General features: G+C 37.1%; 1 protein-coding gene and 2 non-coding genes across 3 annotated transcripts in view; 1 reads left to right on the forward strand and 2 right to left on the reverse strand.

The window, feature by feature from the left end:
- The window catches only part of EFCAB13 (EF-hand calcium binding domain 13), a 123,674-nt gene that overhangs the window by 81,956 nt on the left and 27,641 nt on the right, over positions 1-14,077 (reverse strand). The window contains 1 exon segment of the mRNA XM_036836707.1: positions 9,531-9,674. Coding sequence (XP_036692602.1) covers positions 9,531-9,674 — 144 coding nt within the window.
- LOC118887624 lies at positions 1,505-1,610 on the forward strand. The gene has a single exon (XR_005018098.1). It is a non-coding gene; the product is annotated as a U6 spliceosomal RNA (small nuclear RNA).
- On the reverse strand, positions 8,087-8,159 carry TRNAG-ACC. The gene has a single exon. It is a non-coding gene; the product is annotated as a tRNA-Gly (tRNA).

The raw sequence follows: 14,077 nt of genomic DNA on the forward strand, positions 1-14,077 counted from the left end.
ATTTTGAAGAAACATCTTTTTACCTGGATCCTGAGAGACCAAATAACAAACTTCATTCACAGCCTTAAGGTAATCTGAAAAATCCATCATTCCATTAACTATAAGAATGATTGAGAAACAGAAAGAAAAAAACTGCATTAGCAAACTTATCAGCAAACTCACTAAGAATATAAAAGGGCAAACTAAAAATGTAACTAGAATTAACTGATATTAGAATACTATAGTCTATACTACAAAAGCAGTCAAGGTTAACATTAAATATAGAATGTAAAAAGAAAACTTACCAGAAAATATTTACATATCATAATTATGTAGTAAATAGTGCTGCAGCAATAATAAGAATGATATATAGACTAGAACTGGAGATATTACACTTCTGTTTGCTCAAGGCTCTAATTTTTATATTTGTAATTAGGTGCAAAAAATACATGCAACATGCCAGTTTTACATACACAGTGGTTTTATCTTAAAAGGATAGGACTGATTTCATCATGTTCTAGAAAACTCCTCTATACCTGTGGTTTGGGGGTAGATTATGGATCTTGTTGAGATTCTAATGAAAGCTTTGCCTAACACCATTCCACCTTTCTCTCTCTGTGCCTTTCCCTCTCTCTCTCTCATCACACACACACACACACACACATACACACACACACACACACACAATGCATTAAAACAAATGTACACAATATTACACAATATTAAAGTAATCCTTACCCCAAAAAAAGTCTCATTTTTCATGCAAAAAGTAATGGCTATTTCTTAAAAGAATAATATCTGAATTGTACAAATGAAAATTTCAGTAAGAATTTTTGTCTGGCTTGAATGAGAAGTTGAAATTATGTAGTGGGTTTTTGAATGATATTGCACAGGTCATCTCTGATAGCAACTAGAGCTGAAAATCCAGACTTACAAATTGTGCCAAACCACAGAATCAGGGTTCTTAAATCTCATTTTCTAGACAAGCATAGATCTGTGTTAAGGAACTTCTGAATTTTTCAAAATTCTTCAGGTTAAATATCTATGAAGTTATTTTCCTCTGTCTTTAAGTAAATGAGGCCAACTTTGAAAGGATTTACATCAATGTTACCTATGTCCAGAAGAAAATTATTATAAATCCACATTTCAATTTAATGTCATCTGAGCAAAGTAACCTTTAGAACACTTCAGTGCTTCCAGTGGTCTGCAGGGTTCTACCTGCAGAGAAGTTGACAAGGCTTGGTTGTTCTCATTTCCAAACAACAGAAGCACTTTCTCCAATTTTGGAAAATTCATTAAGTTGTCTGCCTCAAAAATTCTTTTTCAGTGTAACAACTTGAAAGTGGTTTCTCCTTTCCTTCAAAAACAATAAAATGTCTGCACAAATTTCAGTCAACTACTTTGACTTGTTTTCTGACTTCTATGTGACACTAGGTTAAGCAAAACTTTAGATAAAACATCAAGAGTACAATCCACGAATAAAAAAAATTTGTAGACTAGATTTCATCAAAAGTATGAACTTATGGCTCACTTTGGCAGCACATATACTAAAAATTGGAACGTTACAGAGAAGATTAGCATGGCCCCTGCGCAAGGATGACACGCAAATTTGTGAAACATTCCATATTAAAAAAAAAAGTATGGACTTATGCTCTTCAAAAAACATTTTAAAAGAATGAAAAGACAAGCCATACACTAGAAGAAAATATGTGCTAATCACATGTCCAATAAAGGACTTGTATTCAGAATATATAAAGAACTTTCAAAATGTAATAATAAGGACACAAAAAAATTTTTAATGGGAAGGAGATAAGCAGATAGCAAATAAGCACATGAAAATGTTTAGCATCATTTGATCATTCAGGAAATGCAAATTAAAATCACAGTGTGAGATAATACCATACATCTGTTAGAATGACTACAATTTTTAAAGGCTGACCAATTTCAGGATTGGCAAGAATGAGGAGCAACTGGAACTCTCATATATTGCTTATGGCAATGTAAAATGTTTCAACCGCTAGTGGGAACCTGCTGTAAAGCACAGGAAGCTCAGCTCAGTGCTCTGTGATGAGCTAGATGGGTGGGATGGGGGAGGGGGTGGGAGGGAGGTCCAAGAGGGAGGGGATATATGTATACATATAGCTGATTCACTTCATTGTACAGCAGAAACTAACACAGCATTGTAAAGCAATTATACTACAATAAAAAAATAAATAAATAAAAAATGGTTCAACCACTTTGCAAACACAGTTTAATAGTTTCTTATATATGACCCAATTATCTACCACTGGGTATTTATCCAAGACAAATGAAAGCATATGACCACACAGAGACATACAAATGAATCTTACGCCAGCTTTATCTGTAATAGCCAAAAACTGGAAACTATCCAAATGTCCATCAATTAGTGAATGGATAAACAAATTACGGCACAGTCATATAATGGAACACTATTCAGCAATAAAAAGAAATTAACTTTTGATATACACAAAAGCATGGGTGAATCTCAATATAATTAGCTGAGTGAAAGAAAGCAGACCAAAAAAAAAAAAAAAAGAGTACTTACTGCATGATCCCATTTATATAAAATTCTATACAATTCAAACTAATCTATGTGACAGAGTAGATTAGTGTTTGCTTGGGAGTGGTGAGGGGCATTGTGGAGAGGGAGTAGGACTTACAAAGGGGTATGAGAGGTATTGAGGCTTCACAAGTTTATACATATGTCAAAATTTATCAAATTGTACACTTTAAGTCTGTGCAGCTTATTGTTATGTCAATTTTACCTCAATAATGTTATAAAATATGCAAATAATTTTAAAATCCATTGGTACAGCCATTATAGAAAACGGTATAGAGGTTCCTCAAAAAATTAAAAATAGAATTATGGTATCATCCAGCAATTCCACTTCTGGGTATATATCCAAAGGAAATAAAAGCATGATCTTAAAGAGATATCTGCACTATCATGTTCATTGCAGAATTATTCACAACAGCCAAGATATGGAAAGAACCTAAGTGCCTGTTGATGGATAAATGAATAAAGAAAATGTGATAAAATACACACACACACACACACACACAAACATACATATACAATGGAATATTATTCAGTCATTAAAAAAAGGGAAATTCTGCCATTTGCAACAACACGGATGAATCTGGAGGACAATACGCTAAGTGAAATAAGCCAGACACAGAAAGAAATATACTGTATGATCTCACTTATATGTAGAATGTAAAAAACTTAAACTGATAAAATCAGAGAGTAGAATGATGGTTGCCAGGGTCTAGGGGTTGGTGGAAATGGGGAGACATTGGTCAAAGCATACAGACTTTAGATATCAGATGAACAAGTTCTAGGAATCTAATGTACACCATGGTGATTATAATTAATAATAATGTGCTGTATACTTGAAATTTGCTAAGAAAGTGAATCTTAAGTGTTCTCACCACAAAAAAGAAGGGGGGAAGATATGAGGTGATGTATGTGTTATTTAGCTTGATTGTGGTAATCAGTTCACAATGCATACATATATCAGATCATGTTGTAACCTTAAATATATAGTTTCTATTTGTCAATTATATCTCAATAAAGCTAGAAAAAAGAGCATTTAACATAAACCATTTTCCTATGGATATGTGCATATTCTTTGACCCAGCTTTTTCATTTCTAAAACACTATCCTATAGAAATATTTACACAAATGTGCAAAAATTGATGTGCAAGGATGTTCTTTGTAGCACTATTTGTAATAGCAAAAATTTTAAAGGTAACTTCACCGGTAATCAATATGAGACCAATTTAAAATATATATATTACATATGTGTATATATATCAATATATTATATATATAAAACCAAAGGACATGAAGGATACCCAACAAATTATCAACAGTGTTTACCACTAGGGATTACAGAGAAAGACTGGGGTGAATAAATAATTTTCATTTTGTAATTTATGAACTTCTATAACCTTAAAATACTAAATTTTAAGAAAAAGCTTCTTTATAGGACATGTTCTATGTTCAGTTATTAAACTTTTTCTTGTATTTACATTTATTATCAAGACATTCAATGTACAATAATTGTACATTATTCTCAATGTAACAATTAATGAATAAAAGTTTAAACTAACATATGTCATCTAAAATTGGTTGTATGAAGCTACAGTAATCAAGACAGTATGGTACTGGCACAAAAACAGAAATATAGATCAATGGAACAGGAGAGAAAGCCCAGAGATAAACCCAGGCACATATGGTCACCTTATCTTTGACAAAGGAGGCAAGAATATACAATGGAGAAAAGACAGCTTCTTCAATAAGTGGTGCTGGGAAAACTGGACAGCTACATGTAAAAGAATGAAATTAGAACACTCCCTAGCACCATACACAAAAATAAACTCAAAATGGATGAAAGACCTAAATGTAAGACCAGACACTATAAAACTCTTAGAGGAAAACATAGGCAGAACACTCTATGACATAAATCACTGCAAGATCCTTTTTGACCCACCTCCTAGAGTAATGGAAATAAAACCAAAAATAAACAAATGAGACCTAATGAAACTTAAAAGCTTTTGCACAGCAAAGGAAACCATAAACAAGACGAAAAAGACAACCCTCAGAATGGGAGAAAATATTTGCAAACGAAGCAACTGACAAAGCATTAATCTCCAAAATATACAAGCAGCTCATGCAGCTCAATATCAAAAAAACAAACAACCCAATCCAAAAATGGGCAGAAGACCTAAATAGACATTTCTCCAAAGAAGACATACAGATTGCCAACAAACACATGAAAAGATGCTCAACATCACTAATCATTAGAGAAATGCAAATCAAAACCACAATGAGGTATCACCTCACACCGGTCAGAATGGTCATTATCAAAAAATCTACAAACAATAAATGCTGGAGAGGGTGTGGAGAAAAGGGAACCCTCTTGCACTGTTGGTGGGTAAGTAAATGGATACAGCTACTATGGAGAACAGTAAGGAGGTTCCTTAAAAAACTAAAAATAGAACTACCATATGATCCAGCAATCCCACTACTGGGCATATACCCTGAGAAAACCATAATTCAAAAAGATACATGTACCACAATGTTCATTGCAGCACTATTTACCATAGCCAGGACATGGAAGCAAACTAAATGTCCATTGACAGATGAATGGATGAAGATGTGGCACATATATACAATGGAATATTACTCAGCCATAAAAAGGAACAAAATTAAGTTATTTGTAATGAGGTGGATGGACCTAGAGTCTGTCATACCGAGGGAAGTAAGTCAGAAAGAGAAAAACAAATACCGTATGCTAAGGCACATATATGGAAACTAAAAAAATGGTACTGATGAACCTAGCGGCAGGACAGGAATAAAGACACAGACGTAGAGAATGGACTTGAGGACACAGAGGGGGAAGGGGAAGCTGGGACGAAGTGAGAGAGTAGCATTGACATATATACACTATCAAATGTAAAATGGATGGCTAGTGGGAAGCAGCTGCATAGCACAGGGACATCAGCTTGATGCTATGTGACAACCTAGAGGGGTTGGATAGGGAGGGTGGGAGGGAGGCTCAAGAGGGAGGGGATATGGGGAGATATATATATATATATATACATATAGCTGATTTACTTTGTTGTACAGCAGAAACTAACACAACATTGTAAAGCAATTATACTCCAATAAAGATATTTTTTAAAATAAAAATAAATAAAATTGGTTGTATGGCTTTGGAGTAGACTCTTCTCCTTTCTATCCCTCACTTTCCTCAACAGTAAATCCAAGTGATTAGAAGAAACAATATCTAAAGTCTTGAGTATATAAAATTCTAAAGATTTATTGTTTTGAATTTCAAATAACAGTATAAAAGCCTTAAAAAGTTCCCATTTTTTGACCCAGCAATTTCAACGTTAGTTATCTATCTTTGTCTGATGAGAGAAAAAGAGAGAACACTGTTTATAATAGCAAAAATATTAGAAGTAACCTATATTTACACAGGTTATTTGTTACATGTTATTTTTTAAACAATGTTTTTTAATTTGTTTTTTAATCAGTTCCATAGAATAACTCACAGCCATTTAAAAAGGCAGTGTGTATCTATATTTATTTACACAAAGAGTTGACTACCATATAATATTAATAGAAAAAGGTAACAAAACTATCCATGTGAATCCATATATGCTTTTTTTAAATTATGTGTTCACGCGTGTGTATACACCACAGTTATAAACGCATATACACACACTTACATGTATATGTTTGGAAAAATCCTAGAAAAAAATATATGTATATATTATATATGTATATATAAATACCAAAGTTTGGCTCTGGGTAGTGGGATTACACATGATTTTGACTTTCTCCTTTATATTTTTCTGTGCTTTCAGAGAATAAAGTTATTTCCACTTTGGAGAATTACTTTGATATAAATCTCCAAAATATCATTTGTCAAGAAAATTAATCTGTAGATAAATAAACATGTCAGGAAAAAACAGAGTTTCTTCTTAAGCTTTCTAAAAGTTAGGATTATATTTATTAATTTATTTTTAACCCTCAGAAATCTGTCATATCATAGATGCTCAAAAATGTTGGGGTGACTTAGATAAAGGGACAGATGGATGCATGCACACTAGTGCTACTTGTCAATTACTACTAGATTGTTCAGTAATATTTTATTGGTGGTCCATTTTGACTTCTAGAATTTTCCACCTACAAGTTTTTTTTTTAAAAATAAATTTATTTATTTATTTATTTATTTATTTATTTATTTATTTTTGGCTGTGTTGGGTCTTTGTTGCTGTGCATGGGCTTTCTGTAGTTGCGGTGAGCGGGGGCTACTCTTCGTTGCGGTGTGCGGGCTTCTCATTGCCGTGGCTTCTCTTGTGGAGCACGGGCTCTAGGCATGCAGGCTTCAGTAGTTGTGGCACGTGGGCTCAGCAGTTGTGGCTCATGGGCTCTAGAGCGCAGGCTCAGTAGTTGTGGTGCATGGGCTTAGTTGCTCCACACATGTGGGATCTCCCCAGGCCAGGGCTCGAACCCGTGTCCCTTGCATTGGCAGGCAAATTCTTAACCACTGTGCCACCAGGGAAGTCCCAAGTTTTCTTTTTAATTTTAAGTTTATCGGAGTACAGTTGATTTACAATGTTGTTAGTTTCAGGTGTACAGAAAAGTGATTCAGTTATACATATACACATATTCATTCTTTTTAGATTCTTTTCTTTTATAGGTTGTCACAGAATATTGAGTAGAGCTCCCTGTGCTATACAGTATGTCCTTGTTGGTTATCTATCTATCTTGCATACAGTAATGTGTGTATGTTCATCCCAAGTTCCTGATTTATCCCTCTCCCACCACCACGTTTCCCCTTTTATAACCATAAGTTTGTTTTCAATATCTGTAAGTCTGTTTCTGTTCTGTAAATAAGTTCATTTGTATCATTTTTAAATTAGATTCCACATGAGTGATATCACATGGTATTTGTCTTTGTCTGATTTACTTCACTTAGTATAATAATCTCTAGGTTCATCCATGTTGCCTCAAATGGCATTATTCCATTCTCTTTTATGGCTGAGTAGTATTCCATTGTATATATGTACCACATCTTCTTTATCCATTCATCTGTCGATGGACATTTAGGTTGCTTACATGTCTTGGCTATTGTAAATAGTGTTGCAGTGAACATTGGGGTGCATGTTTCTTTTCGGATTATGGTTTTCTCTGGTTATATGCCCAGGAGTGGGATTGCTGGATCATATGGTAGTTCTATTTTTAGTTTTTTAAAGAACCTCCATACTGTTCTCCATAGTGGTTGTACCAATTTACATTCCTACCAACAGTATAGGAAGGTTCCCTTTCCTCCACACTCTCTCCAGCATTTATCGTTTGTGGACTTTTTAAAAAATATATTTATTTATTTACTTATTTAGGCTTCGCTGGGTCTTAGTTGTGGCACGTGGGATCTTCACTGAGGCGTGCAGACTTCCCGGTTGCGGCATGCGAACTCTTAGTTGCGGCACGTGGGATCTTCACTGAGGCATGCCGACTTCCCGGTTGCGGCATGCGAACTCTTAGTTGTGGCATGCATGCGGGATCTAGTTCCTTAACCAGGTATCGAACCTGGGCCCCCTGCATTGGTAGCGCAGAGTCTTACCCACTGGACCACCAGGGAAGTCCCTATTGTTTGTGGACTTTTTGATGTTGACCATTCTGACTGGTGTGAGGTGATACTTCATTATAGTTTTGATTTACATTTCTCTGATAATTAGTGATGTTGAGCATCTTTTCATATGCTTTTAGGCCATCCTACAAGGTTTTTAAAATAATGATAAATCCACATCTTATATTTATTCAATTTCTGACCCCTCCTTCAACTTATTAATATCATTTTTTAATAGATCTTTATTGGAGTATAATTGCTTCACAATACTGCATTAGTTTCTGTTGTACACCAAAGTGAATCAGCCATATGCATACATATGTCCCCATATCACCTCCCTCTTGAGCCTCCCTCCCACCCTCCCTATCCCACCCCTCTAGGTCATTGCAAAGCACGGAGCTGATCTCCCTGTGCTATGCTGCTGCTTCCCACTAGCTAACTTCCCACTAGCTAACTATTTTACACTCGGTAGTGTAGATACGTCGATGCTACTCTCACTTCGCCCCAGCTTCTCCCTCCCACCCCGTGTCCTCAAGTCCATTCTCTATGTCTACATTTTTACTCCTAGAGTCTGTCATACAGAGTGAAGTAAGTCAGAAAGAGAAAAACATATCATTTTTATTCTAAATTTGTCTCCCCTTTTGAACAGGCTTGGAATGGTCTGTAAATGTAATGTGTTCTCTATTATTTATTTACCTCTATTATTTACCTCTTTGATTAAAGTAACAAACACTGCAAAAAATATATATTTTTCTAGGTACTTAAAATATCATTATTAGGGTTTTTATTTACATTTCCTTGGACACTAGTGATGTTGAACATATTTCTATATAATTATTGGCTATATGTGTTATATTTTATGTGAAACACTAGTCCATTTGCCTTGCCCACTTTTCTATTCCATTATTTGTTATTGATTTGTATGAATTCTTTACACATTCTGAAAACTAATCCTTTGTCAATTGTGTGAATTGCAAATATCTCCAAGTTTGTAACATGTCTTTACTTTTAGGTGTCTTTAGATAAATAAACACTCTTAATTTTAATATAAATACATCAAATACATTAATTTCAAATTTTTTTTTGCCTTAAGAAAGTTTCCCTATCCCATACCATTTCATACTAAGGCAATCAGCAAAAATTAAAACTCTAAAAATACCAAATGTTGATGAGAGCATGTCATAATCCAATCTGGTAATCAATCAATCCAGTTACATGTACCTGAGGCCCAATTTTTTAATATCATTATTGTAAACACGCAAAGATGTTTTTATAGCATTTTAAAGCTTAGCTTTTCTATTATTTGTAATTAATCTGACCAACATATAACTTATGTCCATGATTGTAGACCCTTAAACTAATACTGAAAACATAAAAACTTACCATCAATATCAATAGTCTTCAGTGCCTTTCTCATTTCTGAGTCACTTATAGAGATATTCAAGATGCGATGGATCATTGGCAGATCATTCACATAAATCTTACCACCTCGAATTTTACTGAAAATTTTACAGGTTTTCTGAAGTGCTGAACACACATAACAAAACAGTTAATTAATTCAAGGGAATAATTACCCTTATTCCCCCCACTCCCTCCCAAGGGGCGGGGGGAACAATCACTAAAAGAAGAAAGAGGAGCAAATATTAGTGCTCCAATTCTTTGCTTTAACATCAGTCTTGTTACTTATTTAGGTATGTCTGGAGCCAGTGACCTCTAAGGCTACGAGTTTCTAAAGAACTCTCAGAAACTGTCAGAAAACTCATGCAAGGCTCACATACGCAAAGGCTTCCACAACTTTTTGCTCCTTTATCACTTGTGTGTATCTCAATCAAAGCTCTTGGTATTCTGATTGTTTGCACGTCAATAACCCTCACTAAACTGTCAGCTCATAGAGGGCAAGATTTTTCATTCTTCAAGTTCCAGCATCTAGTTCAGAATAGATTCTTAAAAAATGTCTGTTGAACTAAATTGAGTTCAAGTCACCTTGTTTTCAGAAAAACAGGCAATAGATGACAGTGATAAATACCAGAGAAAGACTAAAAAATTGATAATAATGACTTTAATAATAGGAGTTTTACTAGAGTATTGGAGGTGGAAACCATATTTCAGTGAAGTAGGAAGTAAATAAATAGAGTAATTAATGAAAACAGCTCTTTCAAGAAGCTTCTCTGAAAGATTATAAAGCTGAGCATAGTCCCTGAGGAAGCAGAAGAAATTCAAATTGAAGAAAAGAGAAGTGACAGGATTGGTCTTGTGAAAGGGATCGTTTCCAATGAGACAATAGGAAAGGATGTGGATGTTGTTTATAGGCAGGGAGCTCAGGAAGATTCTGCCAAACAGCCTTTATTAACTCTATGAAAAAGCAATGTCGTCTCTTAAGAGTTGAAGGACTAGGTGATAGGACTGAGGATTTGAGGAGAGTAAAGAAGGTTTGAAATAGGCACAAGAAGAAACAGGAGAGGGATCTGATCTAAACATAAAGGGAATGCCAACTGGTGCTAAGAGCAGCTGAGGTTGGAAATCATATACTCACAGGGCACCAAATGAGGAGGTCAATGAAATAAAATTGTAAATAAAAAGAATTGCAAGTATAAGAGATTGTGAACAAGAGAACAAGACATTAAAGTCTGAGATTTCAACATTATGACAAGGTTCAAATTGCAGACATCAGGGTTGGTGAGAGAAACAGAGGTAAAATTACTGGTTTTAAAAAGGGTACGTCTAGAGTATTATACGAGTCATCCACTTGGACACTAAAGATGCCTGATATGTGGCCCTGCCTGTCCAGAAAGCCTGACCGGAATACCTGGGAAGCTGCTTGGGGCCAGCTCTAATGCTCCGTCTAGGCAAGGGAGCAAATTCACAGCACCGTTCAATGCTGAGTGTAGCTCCTGATTCTGCCTGACCAGAAAGCCTGGCCAAAACACCTGAGAAGCTATGTAGCCTAGCAATCCTTGAACGGAGCGTCTGGCAGGCAGAGCTGATTATCCTCAGAGCAAAGTCAGTGCCCCACTCGGCCAGGGAACTTCGGGCACAGGTCAGCTTGAGTCACAACCACAAACAGAAAGCCTTTCCAGCCTTGGAGCTGGTTCTCCTGCTCTATCCAGGGAAAGGAAGTAATTCATAGCCCCATCCACTGCTGAGTGTAGCTTCTGGCCCTGCCTGACCAGGAAGCCTGGCCTGAGCACCTGGGAAATGGCTTGGCCCAGCAGTACTTGAGCAGATAGCCCAGCCAGTGGGTCTGCCTGTTTGCAGAAACGAGCTAGCAACTCCATCTGGCCAGGGTGCACAGATCTGCCTGATTAGCTACCCAAACAAGAGTATTGTCAGCCTTGGGGCCTTTTCTACTGAATATAGCCTCCAATCCTACTAACTAGGAAACCTAACCAGAGCTCCTGGGAATCTCAGTAGCCCATCCTGCAGCCCCTATTACTGTGGCACTTGAGCAGAAAACCCAACCAGCATCTCTGCATCTGCAGAGCCAAGATGGTGGCCCTGTCTGTCCAGGGAGCTTAGTGCAGAGGTCTGTCTGATTTGATTCCCAAACAAATACCCTTGCCAGCCCTGGGGCCTATTCTGCAGCTCCAACCAGGCAGGGAAGGCAATTTATAGCTCCGCCTAAAATTGAATAAAGCCTCCAGTGCAATCTGACCAAGAAACCTAAGCAGAACTCCGGAGAATCTGTATACCCCATCTTGCAACTCCAATTACAATGGCACTTGAACGGAGAATCCAGCCAGTGGCCCTACCTCTCTGCAGAGTTAGGATGGTGGATCATCAGGCCAGGAAACTTGGTGTGTAGTTCTGCCTAATTTGATACCCAAACAAACCTTGCAGGTCTTAGGGCCTATACAGTGCCCTGCCTAGGCAGGGAAACTAATTCATAGTCCCACCCACTGCTGAACACAGCCTTCAGCCTGCCCAACGAGGGGACTTAACCAGAGCACACAGGGAGCTGCACAGTCCATCCTACAGCCCTCCTTACAGTGGCATTTCAACAGATAGCACAGCCCAGGGCTTTCCCTGTCTGCAGAGCAAAACTGGGGCATCTGGCCAGGAAATTCAGTGCACAGTCTAGCCTGATTTGAATCCCCAAACAATAAGCAGTGCATGCCTTGGGACCAGTTCTACTGCCCTTCAAAGCTGGGAAGTTAATTCATAGCCCCACCTACTGCTGAGTATAGTACCCAGTCCAGACTGTCTAGGAAGACTGACCAGAGAACCCAGGCAACCACAGAACCTATTCTACAGCCTCACTTAGGGAACAAAGCCAGCAGTCCTAGCCAACTGTTCTCAACCAGTGACACCCCCTCCCCAATCTTAAGAGTATGGGCAGTGGCCTAGCCCCCAAATAGACTCTGATAGCAAGAACCACCTTCCCATGGACATTACCAGTTAACACATACAGAAACTAAGCTGACTAGTGAAAAACTCTCTCTGCCAAAGCAAACCAATAATGTCTGGAAAAGGAGGTCACTTACTCAAATGCACAGAGGCCAACATAAAGAATCGAGGATAATGAAAAATGAGGTAAACATGACACCACCAACAGAAACTAATAGTTTCAATAACTGACCCTAAAGAAATGGAGATCTATTAACTGTCAGCCAAAGAATTCAGAAGAATCCCTCTTAAAGAAATTTAATGAACTGCAAGAACACACAAACAACTAAACAAAATTAGAAAAACAATACATGAACAAAACAAGAAGTTCAACAAAGATATAGAAAACACCAAAAACAAACAAACAAACAACCAAAAACCAGAAATCCTAGAACTGAAAAATACAATGGCTGAAATGGAAAATTCAATAGAGAGCTTTGAAAGCAGACTCAACCATGCAGAAGAAAGAATCAGTGACCTAGAAGAAAGGACATTTAAAATTAGCCAGGCAGGGCTTCCCTGGTGGCACAGTGGTTGAGAATCCACCTGCCAATGCAGGGGACACAGTTTCAATCCCTGGTCTGGGAAGATCCCACATGCCACAGAGCAACTAAGCCTGTGCGCCACAACTACTGAGCCTGTGCTCTAGAGCCCATGAGCCACAACTACCGAGCCCGCGTGCTGCAACTACTGAAGCCCGCGCGCCTAGAGCCCGTGCTCTGCAGCGAGAGAAGCCACCACACAATGAGAAGCCCGCACACCACAACAAAGAGTAGCCCCCACTCTCCACAACTAGAGAAAACCTGCGCACAGCAACAAAGACCCAACACGGCCAAAAATAAATAAATAAAATAAACAAATTTATTAAAAAAATAAAAAATAAAATTAGCCAGGCAGAGAAGTTTTAAAAAAGAGAGGAAAAAAGAGTAAAGAAAACCTATGGAAGTTATAGGAAATAATCAAAAGAAACAATACCTGCATTACAGGAATTCCAGAAAGAGAAGAGAAAGAGAAAGGAACAGAAAGTATATTTAAAGCGATAATGGCTGAAAACATCCCAAACCTGGGAGAGAAATGGACATTCAGATCCACAAGCCCGAAAGGATCCCGAAATAGGTTGAACCCAAATAAGGCCACAGCAAGACACTTTATAATTGTCAAAAATCAAAAACAAAGAAAGAATTTTGAAAGCAGCAAGAGAAAAGAGACAAGAGAATCCCATAAAACCATAGGCAGATTTTTCAACAGAAACTTTTCAGACCAGGAGAGAATGTGACAATATATTCAAAATATTGACAGAAATAAAAACTGTCAAGCAAGAATTCTATACCCAGGAAACCTGTACTTCAGAGAGGCATAAGAATTGGAAAGAAAGAATTTAAACTTTCTTTGAGAACATAGGCAAAACATTCTCTGACATAAATCACAGCAATGTTTTCTTAGGTCAGTCTCTCAAGGCAATAGAAATAAAAGCAAAAGTAAACAAATGGGACCTAAACAACCTTACAAGCTTTTGCACAGCAAAGGAAACCATAAACAAAACAAAA

Source organism: Balaenoptera musculus, chromosome 20, assembly GCF_009873245.2.
Source record: "Balaenoptera musculus isolate JJ_BM4_2016_0621 chromosome 20, mBalMus1.pri.v3, whole genome shotgun sequence".
NCBI lineage: Eukaryota > Metazoa > Chordata > Mammalia > Artiodactyla > Balaenopteridae > Balaenoptera > Balaenoptera musculus.